Source organism: Pan paniscus, chromosome 19, assembly GCF_029289425.2.
Source record: "Pan paniscus chromosome 19, NHGRI_mPanPan1-v2.0_pri, whole genome shotgun sequence".
NCBI classification, from domain to species: domain Eukaryota; kingdom Metazoa; phylum Chordata; class Mammalia; order Primates; family Hominidae; genus Pan; species Pan paniscus.
The window spans coordinates 94,857,638-94,875,779 of record NC_073268.2 but is presented as its reverse complement, the minus strand read 5'-3'; the positions used below and the strand labels follow the sequence as shown (position 1 = coordinate 94,875,779).

Genomic DNA, 18,142 nt, shown 5'->3' with positions numbered 1-18,142 from the left:
CTTATTGAGAAAGTGGTGGCCATGATGAATTGGGATTGGGATATAGAAAATCCAGGTAGATCTCTTGTTTTCCTCACTTGTTCCTTTGAAAAGTTGCAGTATTTTCCCCTTATAACAGCCAGGAATGGCCGTTCAGGAAAGCAGCCGCAGGCCGTTTGATGAGAAGACACGAGCTCTTCCCTCCCTGTTTCTTCCTCTTTTAGAGATCGCCCGACACTTCCGCTTTGGGAACCAGGAGGACGCGCATGAGTTCCTGCGGTACACCATCGACGCCATGCAGAAAGCCTGCCTGAATGGCTGTGCCAAGTGCGTGCTTCCCCACCCACCCTCCCAGGGCTTTGGACACCTTTTCTACATGGTGGCAGCAGAACATTCCTATGGCAACAGCCAGCCCGGCACCTTTCTACCCAGGCTGCCCTTGGGTAGACGTGGCAGAATTTGCCTCTGGGTACTCAGCCTGTTGGAGCCCAAATAGGGGATTGCCCTTGCTTCCTGGGAAAGGGCTGTCTCCGGAGACGTCCTGCTGGTCCGGGGCGGCTTGGTAGGATCGGGTGGCTGTGGTGGCGGCAGCTGTGTCTGAGCAGCTCAGTTAGGGGGAAATATGTTAGCAGACCTTCTTAGGGGCATTCAGTTCTTACTATGGACTTTTTCAGTCTCTTAAAAATCATGTCATTTTTGAAAAGAGGTTGGGGTGATAGGAATGAGGTCTCTGCAGTATAATTTATATGTACATGTATATGTACAAACAGGGAGCTTTAACATGAGGAAGTTTATAACTTTAGGATCTGACTGTGCCTGGCTGCTGTTTCTTATTCACACACCACATAAGCCCTTATATGTGATGGTTGCCATCACAAATTGTCTTTGTGTCATTCCTGAGTTCATAGGTTCAGACCAAAGAAAACAGGCAGGAAATGCTTAGGACTTCCTTGTATTGCCTCAGCTTAGGATCATAGAAATACTTTAAATAGTTTAGGGAATATAGCTAGAATGTTCTTTAGAGAAGTTGAGTTGTGGCAATAAGTGATTGAAATGGCAAAACCACTGGCCTCAGTGGATGATATTCTTTCGTAAATAAGACTTACAGAAAGAAAACTGCTTTTGAGACAGGAGTCTTGCTCTGTCGCCCAGGCTGGAGTGCAGTAGCTGGGATTACCACCGTGCCTGGCTAATTTTTGTATTATTAGTAGAGACAGAGTTTTGCCGTGTTGGCCAGGCTGGTCTCCAACTCCTGGCCTCAAGTGATCTGCCTGCCTTGGCCTCTTAGTGCTGGGATTACAGGCATGAGCCACCATTCCTGGCTTAAGAAAACTTACTTAAATCACTTATATGAAGGCAACTTTCACTGCATTCCTAAGATGCATTCCTTTTTGTCTGTTTTGAGGGTTTGGTCACGCGTTCTTCCCCTTCTTCTGAAGGGGCTCAAGCTTCCTTGCTCCCTGTATGATCCCAGGTCTGCCCTTCAGTGAACTGGGTAATTGAACTGCTGTTCCCTGTGTGCTGGGCCCCATAGCTAGCCCTGGGAACTGAGAGATAGAAGCCATGGTCCTGGAGTCTGTGGAGCTCGTGGTGTAATTGGTGAAGACAGTGGACCCCAGCAGTGTTTGCAGTGTGGTGTGGCCAGTGCTGTGATAGAGGGATATTACCTCACCCAGAGGCGGCTTCCTGGGAGAAGTGACCCCCGAGGGCCTGCAAAGGCAAGTAGGTGTCCCCAGGAGGAGGGTTGCGGTGTCCCCAGCACCTGCAGGGGGAGTGCAGCGAGCCTATAGCAGGGGGCCTGGCTCTGGGCACAGGGTGCAGCCACCTGGAGCGCTCTTAGGACGGAAACTGACCCCTGGGCTTCAGTCAGTCCAATTAACCAGAGTCTGCGGTGGAAGAAATTCGTGAGGAGTAGGATGGGAGGTAGAATGAATAACGGTTTGGATTTGGGGCTATGAGATGGGAGGAATGCAGGTCTGCGTTCTGGGCATTGGGGTGGGTGGTAGTGAGCCATTCGTTGGTACCAGGATTGCTGGAAAGAGGAGGGAGGCCAGGTGTCAGGTGGCCAGGCATTGCCAGGGGAGAGATGAAGGCTCACCAGATGTCGGTCCATGAGAGAGCTTTCATTGGTCTGTAGTGAAATGTGGAGTGAGAAAAAATAAGAATGACACCAATGGTGAGCTTCTCATAAAGCAAATTATTCCATTTAATTTGCAGGTGGAGGGGCCTTTTTGTCTTTTGCTTCTGTAGATGACTTTTGATGTTACTTGCATTATGATCAGAGCGTGTTGATAATATTTCTACTTCATGGAACTTCCTGATGGTTTCTCCGTGATTATAGGTGACCAGCGTTTGTGAATGTTTCCTGCATACTTGGCGGTGGCTGCTGAGACTGCCAGGGTGTTGGTTTGCTCCTCTGTCCATGGATGGGTCTATTGATGATGCAGTTTTCATTTTCTATATCTATGTGCTCTTGTCCCCTTCATCTGTTTGGAATAGTGTGTTAAGTCCATGATTACTGGAATTCTGGTGGGTGCCTGTCTCCTTGCATCTCCTCTAGTTTTGCTCTATACAGGTGGTTGTGGTTAGATATTCGTAACTGTCATGTCTTCATTGAGGATCGTTGCTTTTAGCATTCTGAGTGTCTTCACTTGTCACGTGGAGTGGCTTTTGTTCTGAATTCTGCCATGGCCAGTGTCAGTGCTGCAGCCCCTGCTTTGCAGGGTTTCCGCCGGCCCCTTGCTGTCACTTTCTGAACCCTTTCTTAGAGGCGTTCTTAAGATCTGTCTTGTTTTGTAAGCCAAAATGACCATCTTTTAATAGGCAGGTTAAGCCCCTTCACATTTCCTGTTATGACTGAAAAGTTTGGTCTCAATTCTGTCATATTTATGTATTTTATAGTAATTATAGGTAGCATATTTACTGTGCTTATTTCTGATTTTTCTTTATTTCTCAAATTTCTTTGGATATTAGGAAGATGTGTGTTTTTGTTTTAATGGCTACCTTTGTACATAAACCATTCTTTTTGAGACAGGGCCTTGCTCTGTCTCCCAGGCTAGAGTGCAGTGGTGCGATCTCCGCTCACGGCAGGCTCCACCTCCTGGACGCAAGCAATCCTCCCGCCCAGTAACTGGAACTGCAGGCGCGCTCCATGCTGCCTGCTGGTTTCCTACGCCCTTTGAAATGCACCTGGTCCTGTTTTCCTCACCCCTCACTGTCTGATTTGGCAGTCCACCGTGGTACCCTTTACTTCCTAGCGCTTTTCCTCTCCTCTCTCTCTTGCCATTTTAGTGTGCATGATTTCATTTTTTTTGTTGGCACCTGTAAGGTGGTATCTTTTTCTTGCCCAGCCTTGGGTTATGGTTACATCTTCCCATTGCTCATTGCCCACCCTCCAGTTGACACCTCTGGTGTGCTCCTGGCTGGGTGAAGCCCGGCCTCTCATAAGTTCCTCCAGGAGGGCAGCTGTGTATGGCACTCTAGTTCCAGAAATGAGGCCACTCTCACTGTGTTGAGGACGTTCGGCTTGGAGTTTTGCTGGCTGTGTCCTCGGCATCATGTCTGTTTTCTGGAGCTAGTTTGCATCCCATGAAGTGTTTTGATTCTTGTTCATTGCTGCTTTGTGCTTGAAGCACTTTGCATAGACTGGGCCTGCTTTCATTTATCTTGTGGGTCTGCTGGTTTTCAAGATTCGTATCCAGAGCACCTCCTCTGTCTGCCCCGTGCAGTGCACTTTCATGGTTGGCTTTTCCTCTGGCAGCAGAAGGGTTGATAGTCTAGGATAGTTTTGAGTTTTTTTCAGGACCCTGATGTTTCCCCTTTTGCCTCTCTTGCCCTTCACTGCCCTTCTAAGGATGCCTGCCTGCCTTTTTGCCTTCTCCCCCTGAGAGCCCATGCCTGTGGAGACTGCTACTCCAGCTGCGTGCCTGTGAGACCCCATATTCAGCACTTCACTTCAGGGTGCCCTTTGCAGCTGTGATTCCGGGTGGCTCTCGGGCCACCTCCTGCCCCCTCCTCCATTCTTGCCCAGCTGTTCTCTACTGCCCTTTGTCCCCAGGCTCAGTGGGATGCCTGTGGGAGCTCGCTGTCACTCAGCTTGGCTTTCCTCCTCCTGGGGAAGGTGACAGTTGTGCTTCCTCTGCTTTGGGTTATGCAAGAGGGGATTCCTTGTGGCCCTGTGGGCACTGGTGCTTGCGGGCTTCTGGATGACAGAGGGGTTGTGGGGGTGGCCTGGATTTTGGTAGCCGCCATCACACGCAGCTACCCACAGTTCTCAGTCCATGCAGAGATTACGTCCTTGCTAGTATTTGCAGTTAAAAGGTCACTTTTGAAGAATGGTGGGACAGTAGATGGTGGCAGTTGATTTTTCATTTTCTAACTTTGCAGAATAAAAATTGAATGATCCTGTATTGGTCCCCCAAGTATTTCAGAGCTCCCGGAGTCTGGGAAGTGCCATGGTAAATAGTCACACAGGCCAGATGAGAGACTGAGGTGTGCATGTTCTGTGGGAGGGGGAGTGTAGCCTGCGGGTGTGGAATGGTCTGGGTGGCCGTGGGAAACGTGGAGAGAGCCCTGGAAACAGCCCCGCTTTGTGCCAGTGAGGAGTCGGGGAAGCAGCTGGGGAGACGGGGCTGGAGAGCCTGGGGAGAGGGGAAGCTCTTCTGGAGGGAGTGGGTGCACCGGCGCACTGCGCAGCCTCCTAGTAAAGGGCCTACAGACCCAGCTGGCCTCATGCCTGGAGGCCTTAGGCGACTCTGAGGAAGGCAGTTCCAGAGCAGTGAGTCAGGACCAGATGCAGTGGGTTGCAAGTAGAACCAGGAGCAGAGACTGGATGTGGTGTATTGTTTCAGAATCTTCCAGCGTGAGTAGCTACCATATGGATACGTAGGCGTGGGAGGCACCAGGCAGCCCCGGGTCCGGGTGAGAAGAGGCCCCAGAGCTCAGAGTGCCTCAGATCCCAGTTAGTGAGCGGTGCGGGGGACATGAATGAGGGCCGGGCTCCTGACCCCGAAGCCCACGTCTGACTCCGCTGTCCTCTCTGAAACGGGTGCAGAGCCGGGGAGATTTGGTCTTGTTTGTGCCTTTGTTCCCACCCCCACCCCTCTTCCCAGATTGGGGACCAGCTGTCTGTGACCAGCAGAGAAGTGGAAGGGTGGGCTGGGTGGGCGTCCTAGCTCAGGGGGATGTTTGGCCTCCCGCCTCACTCTAGATTTGGGTACTTACTTTTTATTGAGACCAAAAAGAAAAGGCAACACTGGGTGAGGATACACGTACATTTCTCGGGGCTTTTATTTTCTGTGAAGTGGGTGGCAGTGGGCATTGTGAAGGTCTGAAATGGCTACTGTGGGTAGTGGGGCCCTGAGGAGGTCAGAGCTCTGCAGAGAGACTGCCAGGCAGCGTGGGCTGAAGATGGAGGTTAAGGGTCTGTGGTGACTCGGGTGGGGGGTGGAGTTTCCCAGCCTCACGCTGAGCTTGTGACTGGTGGGCATGGGGCTGCTGGGATGGGGCCATCCCTCGTGTCATCATGCTGAGCCCTTCCCTTAAAGGCTGGAGTCTCCTTTTCAGGTTGGATCGTCAAACGCAGGCTACTACCTTGGTCCATCAAATTTTTGGAGGGTATCTCAGATCACGCGGTAAGTGGAGACGTTTGTTCTACTGCTTCTTGCCAGGATTAGAACATGAACCCAGGAAACCCTAAGAGTTGGAACGCAGGCTGGGGCTCTTTCTTCGCTGTGCAGACCTGGGTCAGTCTCTGAGGTCTTGAGCCATGGTTTCCTCTGAGACTCTTGGCCCGCCTGGCCACTGGAGCAGTTGTTAGAATATTCCCATGAGGGCTGGGTGTGGTGGCTCACGCCTGTAATCCCAGCACTTTGGGAGGCCGAGGCAGGAGGATCACCTGAGGTCAGGAGTTCGAGGCCAGCCTGGCCAACCATGGCCAACATGGTGAAACCCCGTCTCCACTAAAAATACAAAAATCAGCCAGGCGCGGTGGCGCATGCCTGCAATCCCAGCTACTTGGGAGGCTGAGTCAGGAGAATTGCTTGAACCCAAGAGGTGGAGGTTGCAGTGAGCCAAGATCCCACCACTGCACTCCAGCCTGAGTGACAGAGCAAGACTCTATCTCAAAAAAAAAAAAAAAAAATATATATATATATTCTCATGAGGAAGTGCCGTGCCCGCGTGCAGGGAGGAGGCAGCTCTTCCCTCTGCTCTCCCTCAGCAGGAGAGTACCGCACGTGGTGGTCAGCAGTCCAGGCAGGGAGGGCCCTGTGAGTGCAAAGATATTGACATCCATCTTTGTGAACTTCAGTGGTGAAAGAGAACTCTCTGTTCGGACACCAGGATGCTTCAGGGGCTAGTGGGAATCTCATCTTTGGCCAAAGCCCTGCTGAGAGTCTGCCTCCCTGCTGGGTCTCGGTCTTGGGAGCTGGGAGTGCCTCTGCCAGGCCCCACCTGCTCCACTGCCTCTGTTCTGTTGCAGTGAAGTGCTCCGTGTGCAAGAGCGTCTCGGACACCTACGACCCCTACTTGGACGTCGCGCTGGAGATCCGGGTACAGATCTGTCCTGCCCTTCACTTTTGCAGTAGGAGAGCGAGGCCAGAGGGTGAAACTGAACCCGCAGAACAGTAAAGGCATCAGATCAAAATAGATAGGGAGAAAACTCCTTTGCTCCCTGCCCCCTTGCAGTACAGACCATTGTCTTTACCTGTTTCTTTCTAGAGTTTTTCCTATGCATATCCTTTTATTTAAAGAAAAAAAATGGTAAAATTGGGTTTTGTGTCCTGAAGCATGAACAGGAACAACGCTGTCCCCAGGGCTTGAGGAGAGTCTGTTGTGTGCTCTGGGCGGCGTGCAGCCTTTGGAGCTTGGTGGCTCTGTGGGCCTCACCTGGGAGAGCAGCCTTGGCTTTATTGCACACCCTGCTCTAGCTACAGTCTGCGGGAGGGTGGTCTGCCTTTGCTGGGCCAACCCAAGCTCCAGAGCAGGTCCAGCTACAAGATCATCCTGATAAAAGTGACTGATTCATGGCAGACCTGCAGCTGTCATTTCTTTGCTTTGCTTTTTTTTATAGGGGCTCGAGGGACAGGGTCTTGCTCTGTGGCCCAGGCAGGAGTGCAGTGGCGCAATCATAGCTCACTGTAGTCTTGACCTCTAGGCTTAAGTGATCCTCCCACACAGCTGGTACTACAGGCATGCACCACCACGCCTGGCTAATTTTTTAAATTTCTTTGCAGAGATGGGGGTCTTGCTATGTTGCCCAGGCTTGTCTCAAACTCCTGGCCTCAATGATACTCCTGCCCCGGCCTCCCAAGGTGCTGGGATTATAGGCGTGAGCCGCTGTTCCTGGCTGCTTTCATTTCTTGTCTCTGGAGAAGGAGTCCCAGTCTGGCAGCTAGTGGGCAAATTTTTATGCGAGTCTAAGTTTTGTGATTTGCTGCCTCAGCCTAAAAAAGACCTTAAATTTGGCATTTCTTGAATCAGCCTTTTTCCTCTGCTGTGTATTTTACTCCCTGTTTTTGTCCTCCTCAGCAAGCTGCGAATATTGTGCGTGCTCTGGAACTTTTTGTGAAAGCAGATGTCCTGAGTGGAGAGAATGCCTACATGTGTGCTAAGTAAGTTTCACGTTGCTTGTGGCAGAAGACTGATACCAGACGGGAAATAAGTCCCCTCACCTGACAGTGTTGTGCCTACCCACTCTTCCTTAGCGGTGACCGCTGCTCGCATTTCTTGAGGAACCTATGTGTGTCCTAAAAACTCAAACTTCTAAATAACACGAATGAAGCAATAGCTACGATTTTTATAGCTACAGTTTACACCATACCTGTTCTAAAGATGCCGCATATATTGTGCAGTAGGGGCTGTGGTTTCCCATTGCTAGGGATGGTGAAACTGAGGCACAGAGAAGTGAAGTGACCAGCCATGGGGCCACACCAAGAGGACGTGGCAGAGCACGAGCTCACATCAGTTCACACTGGCTGGCACCGGGCGGCCGCCCCAGGGACTGTGCCCAACCAGCTGCTCTCTTGCCTCTTAAGGAGTGTTTTCTTTGGCTTTCATTTTTTACTTAACTGGTTTTGGACATTTTTCCGTTTCTGCAGATAGAACTCTTACTTTGTCATTTGTTGCATTTTTAGTAGTGACAGGGTTTCACCTTGTTGGCCAGGCTGGTCTCGAACTCCTGAACTCAGGTGATCTGCCTGCCTTGCCTCCCAAAGTGCTGGGATCACGCTACTACAGCCGGCTGAGTATCTTTATATCTAGGTCGTTGTAAAGCTGTAGGCACTAAAGAATATATTCTTAATTCTGCTTTACTCTTCTTTAGGTCTGTTTCCTGCATCTCTCCAAGCTGCGCGCCTCTGCCTCTGTTTTCTCTCCCTGTGTTTGCGCATCTTCTAGCTTTGCTTACGTTGACTTCCTGCCTGCCCGTTTTATCACTCAGCCACATCTGCTTTAATTTGCTCTTTCCTGTGTTGGCCCAAAGCAACTTTTTCCTGTATTTTATTTAGTTTCCTGGTGGGTACAGTACTTTTATTTTTTTGCTTTAGAATCTTCCCACTTTCTGTAGTCTTATTTCCCTGTGGTAGCTTTCCTTTACTTGAGGCATGCTTAATGTGATTTTTAGAGGAGCAGAAGGTCGAAATCTCATTGATGAAGATTCCACTATTACAGAGCAGTTGTTGCTGATATTAACTTAGCGTTAAGACAACATTTTTCAGAGCACGAATCAATCATTCATTAATCTTTCTCATCACCTTCTTCATAGATGCAAGAAGAAGGTTCCAGCCAGCAAGCGCTTCACCATCCACAGAACATCCAACGTCTTAACCCTTTCCCTCAAGCGCTTTGCCAACTTCAGCGGGGGGAAGATCACCAAGGTGAGCGCTCGTGACACCATCCCAGGCAGCTCTGTGGGCCACAGTCGGCATCAGAATAACACGAAGAAAGTGATAGCCACGAGTTTGATAGCTGCTGTTTACACAGTACCTGTCCCTGTTCTAAAGGAGGTTCTACACATATTGTGAAGTAGGGACTGTAGTTTCGCCCTTGTCCAGGACGGGAAGACAGTCACAGAGAGGGGAAGCAACCTGGGACGCCTTTTAAAAATAGACGTTTCTGGGTTTATCCCAGTGCCAGTGAATTTGAATCTCTGGAGGACAGGGCCCAGGAATCTGCATTTTTGCAAAATCCCTGAATGCTTGTTATACACAGTCAAGTTCCAGGGCCGCTGTCTTAATGGATTTACCGCAGCTTCTGGTTGTGCTTGGGCTGGTCCTGGCAGGGACGTTCAGGGTTCTCCAGATGAGTGTGATGAGCACTGGGCGGTAGGACTTGCATCGTCCATGTCCTTTTGATGTCTAGAACAGGTGCCATTGCATGCTCTGGCTTTTTATGAAATACGGAGTTTTAAAAAACTACTTTTGACACGATGGTATTTTATTGTTTAAATTTTATTTTGTTTTAAGACAGGGTCTCACTCTGTCACCTGGGCTGGAGTGCAGTGGCATAATCACAGCTCACTACAGTCTTGACCTCCCAAGCTCAAGCGATCCCCCTGCCTTAGCCTCCTGAGTAGCTGGGACTGTGGGCACATGCCACCATGCCTGGTTAATTTTTTAAAAAGTTTTTTGTAGAGACAGGATCTTGCTGTGTTGCCCAGGCTGGTCTCAAACTCCTGGGCTCAAGTGACCTGCCTGCCTTGACCTCTCACAGTGCTGGGATTACAGGTGTGAGCCACCATACCTGGCCTATAGTGGCATTTTCATAGAAGATGTGTTTCTTTTTTCTTTTTTCTCTTTTTTTTTTTTTTTTTTTTTTGAGACAGAGTCTTGCTCTGATGCCCAGGCTGGATTGCAGTGGCGCTGTCTCCACCTTCTGGGTTCAAGTGATTCTCCTGCCTCAGCCTCCAGAGTAGTTGGGATTAAGGCGCCCACCACCACACCTGGCTAATTTTTATATTTTTAGTAGAGATGGGGTTTTGCCATGTTGGCCAGGCTGGTCTCGAACTCCTGAGCTCAGGTGATCCGCCTGCCTCAGCCTCCTAAAGTGCTGGGATAACAGGCATGAGCCACCGTGCCCAGTAGATGTCTGTATCTCATAAAAATCTAGAGTTCTGTTCTGAGAGCCTGGTTATGTGGTTTGGAACGACACCCTTGGCTGAGCCTCCGTTTCCTCACTGGTAGTGGTAGGGGGCTTGCTTAGGTCAGCATTTCTCAAATGTGTTTGCAGATCCTTTATGTCGTAGACTCAGGTGTCGTGTAACCACAAGGGCATGTTTTAAGAAATGTGTCACCAGGCAATTCTGTCACTGTGTGAACATCATAGAGTGCATTTACACAGACGTAGATGACGGAGCCGGCTGTATGGTATAGCCCATTGCTCCTAGGCCACAAACCTACACAGCCTGTTCCTGTCCTGAATACTGTAGGCAGTTGCAACACAATGGGAAGTATTTGTGTATCTAAACATAGAGAAGGTACAGTGAAAATGCAGTATTATAATCTTATGGGATCACTGTTGTATATGTGGTCTGTCATTGACTGAAACATGTTATGTGGCGCGTGACTGATGGTATGTGACGTTTAAGAACAGGCAAAATTAATGGTGACAGAAATCAGAACAGTGGATATTTGAGATGGGGGCAATGACTGGGACGTGGGAATTTTCTAGTTGATGTTCTGCATGTCCATCAGTATATACTTGTCAAAACTCTTTGATCTATATACTGAAGATCTATGCATTTCAACAAATCCCACAACTCAGTTTAAAAAAATGATTTAGGCTGGGCACAATGGCTCACAACTCTAATGTCAGCACTTAGGAAGGCTGAGGTGGGAGGATTGCTTGAGACTGGGAGTTTAAGACCAGCTTGGGCAACATAGTGAGACCCTGTCTCTACAAAAAAATTTTGGTTTTTTTGGTTTTTTTTGAGACGGAGTCTTACTCTGTCACCCAGGCTAGAGTGCAGTGGCACCATCTCAGCTCACTGCAATATCTGCCTCCCAAGTTCAAGCGATTCTCCTGCCTCAGCCTCCCAAGTAGCTGGGACCACAAATGTGTGCCACCATGCTTGGCTAAATTTTGTATTTTTAGTAGAGATGGGGTTCCACCATGTTGGCCAGGCTGGTCTTGAACTCCGGACCTCAAGTGATCAACCCACCTTGGCCTCCCAAAGTGTTGGGATTATAGGTGTGAGCCATCATGCCCGGCCTAAAAAATTTTTATTAATTGGCCAGTCATGGTGGCGTGTGCCTATAGTCCCAGCTACTTGGGAGGTAGAGATAGAAGGATTGCTTGAGTCCAGGAGTTTGAAGTTACAGTGAGCTATGAATGTACCACTGCACTCTAGCCTGGGTGACAGAGCGAGACTGTGTTTCTTAAAAAAAAAAAAAAAATTATGCATATATTTTTCGGAGTTCCTAAACACACGTCTGTATATGACCCAGAATAATGGCAATCCTGTCATGTGGGCTCTGTGCTGTCCTGGTGCACTCAGCCTACAGCTGCCATGCCGGGCACTATTACTGCTAAGAATATATGTGTGTGCATGTATGTATATATGTGTGTGCACGTATTATATGTGTGTGTATGTATATGTGTGTGCATGTATGTGTGTATGTATGCATGTGTGTATATGTGTGTGTGCATATGCATGTGTGTGTGCATGTATGTGTTGTGCATGTATGTATATGCGTACACGTGTGTGCATGCATATATGTGTATCTGTGCGTGTATGTATATGTGTGCATGTGTGTATACGTATGTATGCATGCATGCATGTATATATGTGTGCATGTATTTTATGTGTGCATGTATGCATATATGTATACATGTTATGTATATGTGTGCATGTATTTTTTTCTATGAAAAATTGGTCAGTTTTGGGAAGACATTTTAGCATGACCTTTCTTCTGATCCAGTTGATTAAAAGTCTTACTTGCGGTAGCAGTTGGCTATATTAATTCAGCACTTTTATTTCTGAAGATCTAAAACCCAGCATTCTCTCCCTTTTCTCCCACCAACAATGTTCCTGTAAAGTGGAGGGAAAGAAAATGAGTGACTCTTCTCATTTGATCGTTAGGAACCAGGTGGTGAGAGAACTAATGGAGATGCTTGACAAAGACAAGAACAGATCCTGCATTGCTTGATGGGACAATAAAGTTTCCCATAGGCTGGCTGGAGAAGACTCACTTCTCAGCATCTTGGTGTTTTTTCTTTGTTTGTTTGTTTTGATTGTTTTGAGATGGAGTCTCGCTCTGTTGCGAGGCTGGAGTGCAGTGGTACGATCTCGGCTCACTGTAACCTCCACCTTGGTTTCAAGCGATTCTCCTGCCTCAGCCTCCCGAGTAGCTGGAACTACAGGCACGTGCCACCATGCCTGGCTAATTTTTGTATTTTTAGTAGAGACAAGGTTTCGCCATCTTGGCCACGATGGTCTCAATCTCTTGACCTTGTGATCTACCCACCTCGGCTTCCCAAAGTGCTGGGATTACAGGCGTGAGCCACCGCACCTGGCCAGCATCTTGGTTTTTAATCATTGCCTGGGGGAGCTCCTGCACAGCGTTGCTGCACACCCATTCGCCCCAAATTGTCTTTTTCTTTTTTGTGGCGGGGCAGTTTTGAGACAGTCTCACTCTGTCGCCCAGGCTGAGTGCAGTGGCTCGATCTCGGCTCACTGCAACCTCTGCCTCGCGGGTTCAAGTGATTCTTGTTCCTCAGCCTCCTGAGTAGCTGGGATTACAGGCAGTGCACCACCATGCCCAGCTAATTTTTTGTATTTTTATTAGAAGTGGGGTTTCACTGTATTGGTCAGGCTGATCTCGAACTCCTCGAGGTGATCCCCCTGCCTCAGCCTCCCAAAGTGCTGGGATTACAGGCGTGAGCCACTGTGCCTGGCCCCCAAATTGTTAAAGACCAGACAAGCTGGGCATTTTGTGTGGTTGTGGATGGAAAGGGCAAATTGATCTTTACTCTCAAAGTGAATTTTATTTGCCTTTTCCTTGATTTTTCAAACAGGATGTAGGCTATCCGGAATTCCTCAACATACGTCCGTATATGTCCCAGAATAATGGTGATCCTGTCATGTATGGACTCTATGCTGTCCTGGTGCACTCGGGCTACAGCTGCCATGCCGGGCACTATTACTGCTACGTGAAGGTGAGAGGCTTGTGTCAGTGCAGCTGCCTCCTGGGACAGGTTTCAGCACCCATGCACATCCAGATGCGGCCTCTGTAGAGCACTTACTTTGTGAAAAGTGTGATGTTTTGTGGTTGTATTCAGGTCCTCGTTGTTGCCTCTCTGCGTGGAGTGAAAAGATGCCCTTTACAGAAGTGTTGCACCAGAATCTAGTGTTCTCAGACTTGCAGTGAGACACGGAAGAGGCAGCCGCTTCTGGTGCCATCCTTAGAACCCTGGCAAAATCGGCCATGGTGATGACACTGCCTGCATGTCCTTTAGAAGGGACAGTTCCTATCTGTTGGGGCACTAGGAAGGAACTGGGACGCAGAGCACACTTTGGGGTCACATTCCGAGTTATGAAAATATTACACGTTTTAATAGAAGTTGTTACCTGTTGATTATTAATAGTGTTTGGAAATGTAGCAACTAACAGATTTTTTATTCCCTTTTTAAAAAGTGAGGATAATGGGATGCTTGTTGATTGTTTTGTTTTCTGCAACATCCTTGGCTGCTTCAGGCAAGCAATGGACAGTGGTACCAGATGAATGATTCCTTGGTCCATTCCAGCAACGTCAAGGTGGTTCTGAACCAGCAGGCCTACGTGCTGTTCTATCTGCGGTAATAAACTCACGCCCTCCCCAGATGAGCTCACTCCCTCTGCTCTTTTCTTATACCGGTGGGCCTCCCTAACCTTTTTTTGTTTGAAGGTAATTGGGAATTCCACTGGAGGGATTCGTCATGTGTCATAGAGACCGTCCACAGGGAAGGACACTTTTTAGTAAAGCCAGAGCCTTGGGAAGGTCAGGACAGGATCCCATCTGCCCTCACATTGATGCTGTTTTGAATGTAAACAGGAAAGTCACCGTTTATAGTATTGCCCCAAATTAGAGGTACTGCTCCCTGGATGGTAGCCAGCCAATGCCCCTTCCCGTGTGGGGAAGCTGCCCCTGTAGGGATATGCTGGGAAGGACATGTTTGTGGGGGTGCTGCCGCAGAGCTTCTCTGGAGGGGCCTTCTCCCGGAGCTGGCTGTCACTGACCTGGAGGCTGGAGACCGTGGCAGCTGAGGCATTTTCACTGCTTTGTACGTCTCTGCAGAGTGTGGCTGAGGTGTTTGAGGGGTCTCTCTTGCTTTCTGGTGCATTGAACTCTGATCTTGGAGGAATTCTGACTCTAATTTGCCCTTGCTCTGCTTATATTCAGCAGATACCTGGGGCTGATCTCTCAGCCTCACTGTGGTTGAAAGGCAAAGGGAGATTCCAGAGAAGTGGTTAGGACTGGCAGGGTTTCCCCAGGCCGTGTTTCTGCCTTTGCCCCGCCTTAACTTATTCTAATTCTCTCCGTTTCTGTAATGCCTAGTAAGAGAATTCCCTACTTGTTTTCTTCCTTTGACAGAATTCCAGGCTCTAAGAAAAGTCCCGAGGGCCTCATCTCCAGGACAGGCTCCTCCTCCCTTCCCGGCCGCCCGAGTGTGATTCCAGATCACTCCAAGAAGAACATCGGCAACGGGATTATTTCCTCCCCACTGACTGGAAAGGTATTTGTGAGAATGATGGAGGCCAAAGTGGCTGGTCTTGGTGCTCCCCACAGACCTCCTCACACTTGGGAAGTTGGCCACAGTGGAAGGAACTTGCAGGCAGTTTGCACTATTCTAGTTGATGTTATTTCTTTTCTTTTTTTTTTTTTTTTTTTTTTTTTGAGACGGAGTCTCGCTCTGTCATCCAGGCTGGGGTGCAGTGGTGCAATCTCGGCTCACTGCAAGCTCTGCCTCCCGGGTTCCCGCCATTCTCCTGCCTCAGCCTCCCTAGTAGCTGGGATTACAGGTGCCCGAACCACGCCCGGCTAATTTTTTTTTGTATTTTTAGTAGAGACGGGGTTTCACCGTGTTAGCCAGGATGCTTTCGATCTCCTGACCTCAGGATCTGCCCGCCTCGGCCTCCCAAAGTGCTGGGATTACAGGCGTGAGCCACCGCGCCCGGCCAATGTTATTTCTTAAACTGGTCATCAGCTGACATTGGGTATAGAGAAAGAGGAGACATGAATGAGAATATCCTGACCCAACAAATTAGAATTGTCATTCACAGATCTGTTCTACTCATGAGACCAGCACCACTTACAGGTGTCGTGACAGGTGTGCCAAGCAAACTTTCTGTGTGCACTCCTTTTATTTCCTTTATAATGCCAAGCAAACTTTTTTTTTGGAGACAGGGTCTCACTCTGTTACCCAGACTGGAGTACAGTGGCACAATCATGGTTCAGGGCAGGCTTGAGCTCCTGGATTCAAGCCACCCTCCTGCCCCAGCCTCCCTAGTATTCGGGACTATCAGTGCACTACCACACCCAGCTAATTTTTAAATTTTGTGTAGAGACAGGGTCTCACTATGTTGCCCTGGCTGGTCTTAAGCTCCTCAGCCCAAGCAATTCTCCTGCCTCGGCCTCTCAGAGTGCCAGGATTACAGGCACCAAGCAAACTCTTAACCGTAAGCGTGTAGGAAAAAATATCCTTTTTTTTTTTTTTTTTTTTTTTCTTTGAGACGGAGTCTCATGCTGTCACCCAGGCTGGAGTGCAGTGGCGCAATCTTGGCTCGCTGCAACCTCCACCTCCCAGGTTCAAGCGATTCTCCTGCCTCAGCCTCCCGAGTAGCTGGGACTACAGGCGCATGCCACCATGCGTGGCTAATTTTTTTATTTATAGTGGAGACGGGGTTTCACTTTGTTAGCCAGGATGGTCTCGATCTGCTGACCTCCTGATCCACCTGCCTCAACCTCCCAAAGTGCTGGGATTACAGACGTGAGCCACTGTGCCTGGCCTGTTCTCACATTTTAACGGGGAAAATGTGAGTAGTTTGTACCAATGTTAATTTCCTGATTTGGGTAATTCTGCTGTGGTTATGTAAGAGAGTGTCTTTGTTCTTTGGAAATACACATGGACATATTTTGGGGTAAAAGAACATCATGTCTGCAATTTACTCAAATGGATCAGAAATAGAAATATGTGTATGTGCATACATACATAGTCATACATATATACACACGTACATATACATACAGAGAGAGGATGATAAAGGTTATGTGGTTACAGGTTAACCATTAGGAACTACCCTCTAAGTTACCTTTGTGTGTATTTGAAATTTTCTGCTAGAACTGTTAAGAATTCAGTTTCACTAAGTGGATTCATGAGCAGTTTCCTCATTAGAACACAGTGATCATTTGAAGTGGGGTGGACCCTCTCTTGATGACTGTTTCTTTTCTTTTTTTTTTTTTTTTTGAGACAGAGTCTCGCTCTGTCACTGAGGCTGGAGTGCAGTGGCGCCATCTCAGCTCACTGCAGCCTCTGCCACTATGCAGCCTCCGCCTCTTGGGTTCAAGCGATTCTCCTGCCTCTGCCTCCTGAGTAGCTGTGATTACAGGTGCCCGCCAGCACTCCCGGCTAATTTTTGTAGTTTTTGTAGAGATGAGGTTTCACCATGTTGGGCAGGCTGGTCTGGAACTCCTGACCTCAAGTGATTCGCCCAGCTTGACCTCCCAGAGTCCTGGGATACAGGCATGAGCCACCGTGCCCGGCCTGAATGACTGTTTTTGATGGATCGTCTTCCTCTCCCTTTAGAATGAAGAGTTGAACCCCACACACAGGCAGTCAGGGCCTTTCACAGTCTGCAGGGGTTTTGGTCATTTACGTACATCTGTATTTCTCTTCACATTAAAGAAAATAGAAGCTGAAATTAGAAGCATTAGAATTGAAGTGGCAGTAAAATACATGATGTAATTGCAACGTTGTTGGTCACTGTAGCCCAGACTAGGAAGTTAGGAAGCAGCCCGGGCCTGCTACTGTGACTCATGTCTGTAATTCCAACACTTTGGGAAGCCGATGTGGGAAGATCAGTGGATCCCAGGAGTTCGAGACCAACCTGGGCAAAACCCTGTCTCTACTAAAAATGCAAAAGCTAGCCAGGTTTAATGGCACGTGCCTGTATTCCCAGCTACTCAGGAGGCTGAGGTGGGAGGATCACTTGAGCCAGGGAGATTAAGGCTGGAGTGAGTCATGATCATACCACTCCACACCAGCCTGGGCAACAGAGCAAGACCCTGTCTCAAAACAAATTTAAAAAGTAGCCTGGGCAACATAGATCCCATCAGCACAGAGAATATTCAGTAAGCTGTTGGGGGAGGATCACTTGAACCCGGGAGGTTGAGGCTGTATGCAGTGAGCCATGATCACGCTGGTGAATTCCAGGCAAGGTGACAGAGTGAGACCTTGTCTACAAAAAAAAGAAGAGGGGGGCCGGGCACTTTGGGAGGCTGAGGTGGGTGGACCATTTGAGGTCAGGAGTTTGAGACCAGCTTGCCAACATGGTGAGACCCTGTCTCTACTAAAAATACAAAAGTTAGCTGGGCATGGTGGCGTGCGCCTGTAATCCCAGCTATTCAAGAGGCCGAGGTAGGAGAATCGCTTGAACCCGGGAGGTGGAGGTTGCAGTGAGCTGAGATTGTGCCACTGCACTCCAGCCTGGGCGACAGAGCGGGACTCCATCTCAAAAAAAAAAAAAAAAAAAAAAGGAAGCAGCCTGGGCAACATAGAAAGACCCCCATCTCCAAAACCCCATCTCCAAAAAAAGTGCAAAAATTAGCCAGGTGTGGTGGTGCACGTCTGTTGTCCCAGCTGTTTGGAGGTTGAGGCAGGAGGATCACTTAAACACAAGGCTGCATTGAGCTATCATTGTGCCACTGCGCTCCAGCCTGGACAACAGAATGAGACCCTGTCTCAAAAAACCCCAGAAAAACAAAGGAAGCCCCACTTGCCACAGGAACTCCACGGGCAGAGTGATGCCCGAGGGTGGAGATTGGCTCAAGGAGAGTCCCTGTGTCAGGCACACCTGCAGGGGCGCTTCACTGACCATGAGCATTTTCATTACAAACGTGATTTTCCAAATACACTGCAAGCAGACAAGAGCCGTTTTACTCTAAATGACATGGTGCAAGTTCTAGTG

At 48.8% G+C, this 18,142-nt stretch overlaps 1 protein-coding gene across 14 annotated transcripts in view; it reads left to right on the top strand.

The window, feature by feature from the left end:
- The window catches only part of USP36 (ubiquitin specific peptidase 36), a 45,196-nt gene that overhangs the window by 13,313 nt on the left and 13,741 nt on the right, over positions 1–18,142 (top strand). For 12 of the 14 annotated variants that reach the window (XR_010110727.1, XM_034943010.3, XM_034943013.3 and 9 more), the window contains 8 exons: positions 204–306; positions 5,545–5,612; positions 6,461–6,531; positions 7,510–7,592; positions 8,744–8,855; positions 12,994–13,134; positions 13,673–13,773; positions 14,550–14,691. Coding sequence is in view for 13 of the 14 variants with exons in the window: in XM_034943010.3 (XP_034798901.2) it covers positions 204–306; positions 5,545–5,612; positions 6,461–6,531; positions 7,510–7,592; positions 8,744–8,855; positions 12,994–13,134; positions 13,673–13,773; positions 14,550–14,691 (821 nt within the window). In the remaining variant the exon portion in view is untranslated. Of the gene's footprint in view, positions 1–203; positions 307–4,365; positions 4,437–5,544; positions 5,613–6,460; positions 6,532–7,509; positions 7,593–8,743; positions 8,856–12,993; positions 13,135–13,672; positions 13,774–14,549; positions 14,692–18,142 lie in introns of those variants that run through there. The other 2 variants (XM_055102277.2, XM_034943014.3) reach the window with 1 other exon arrangement.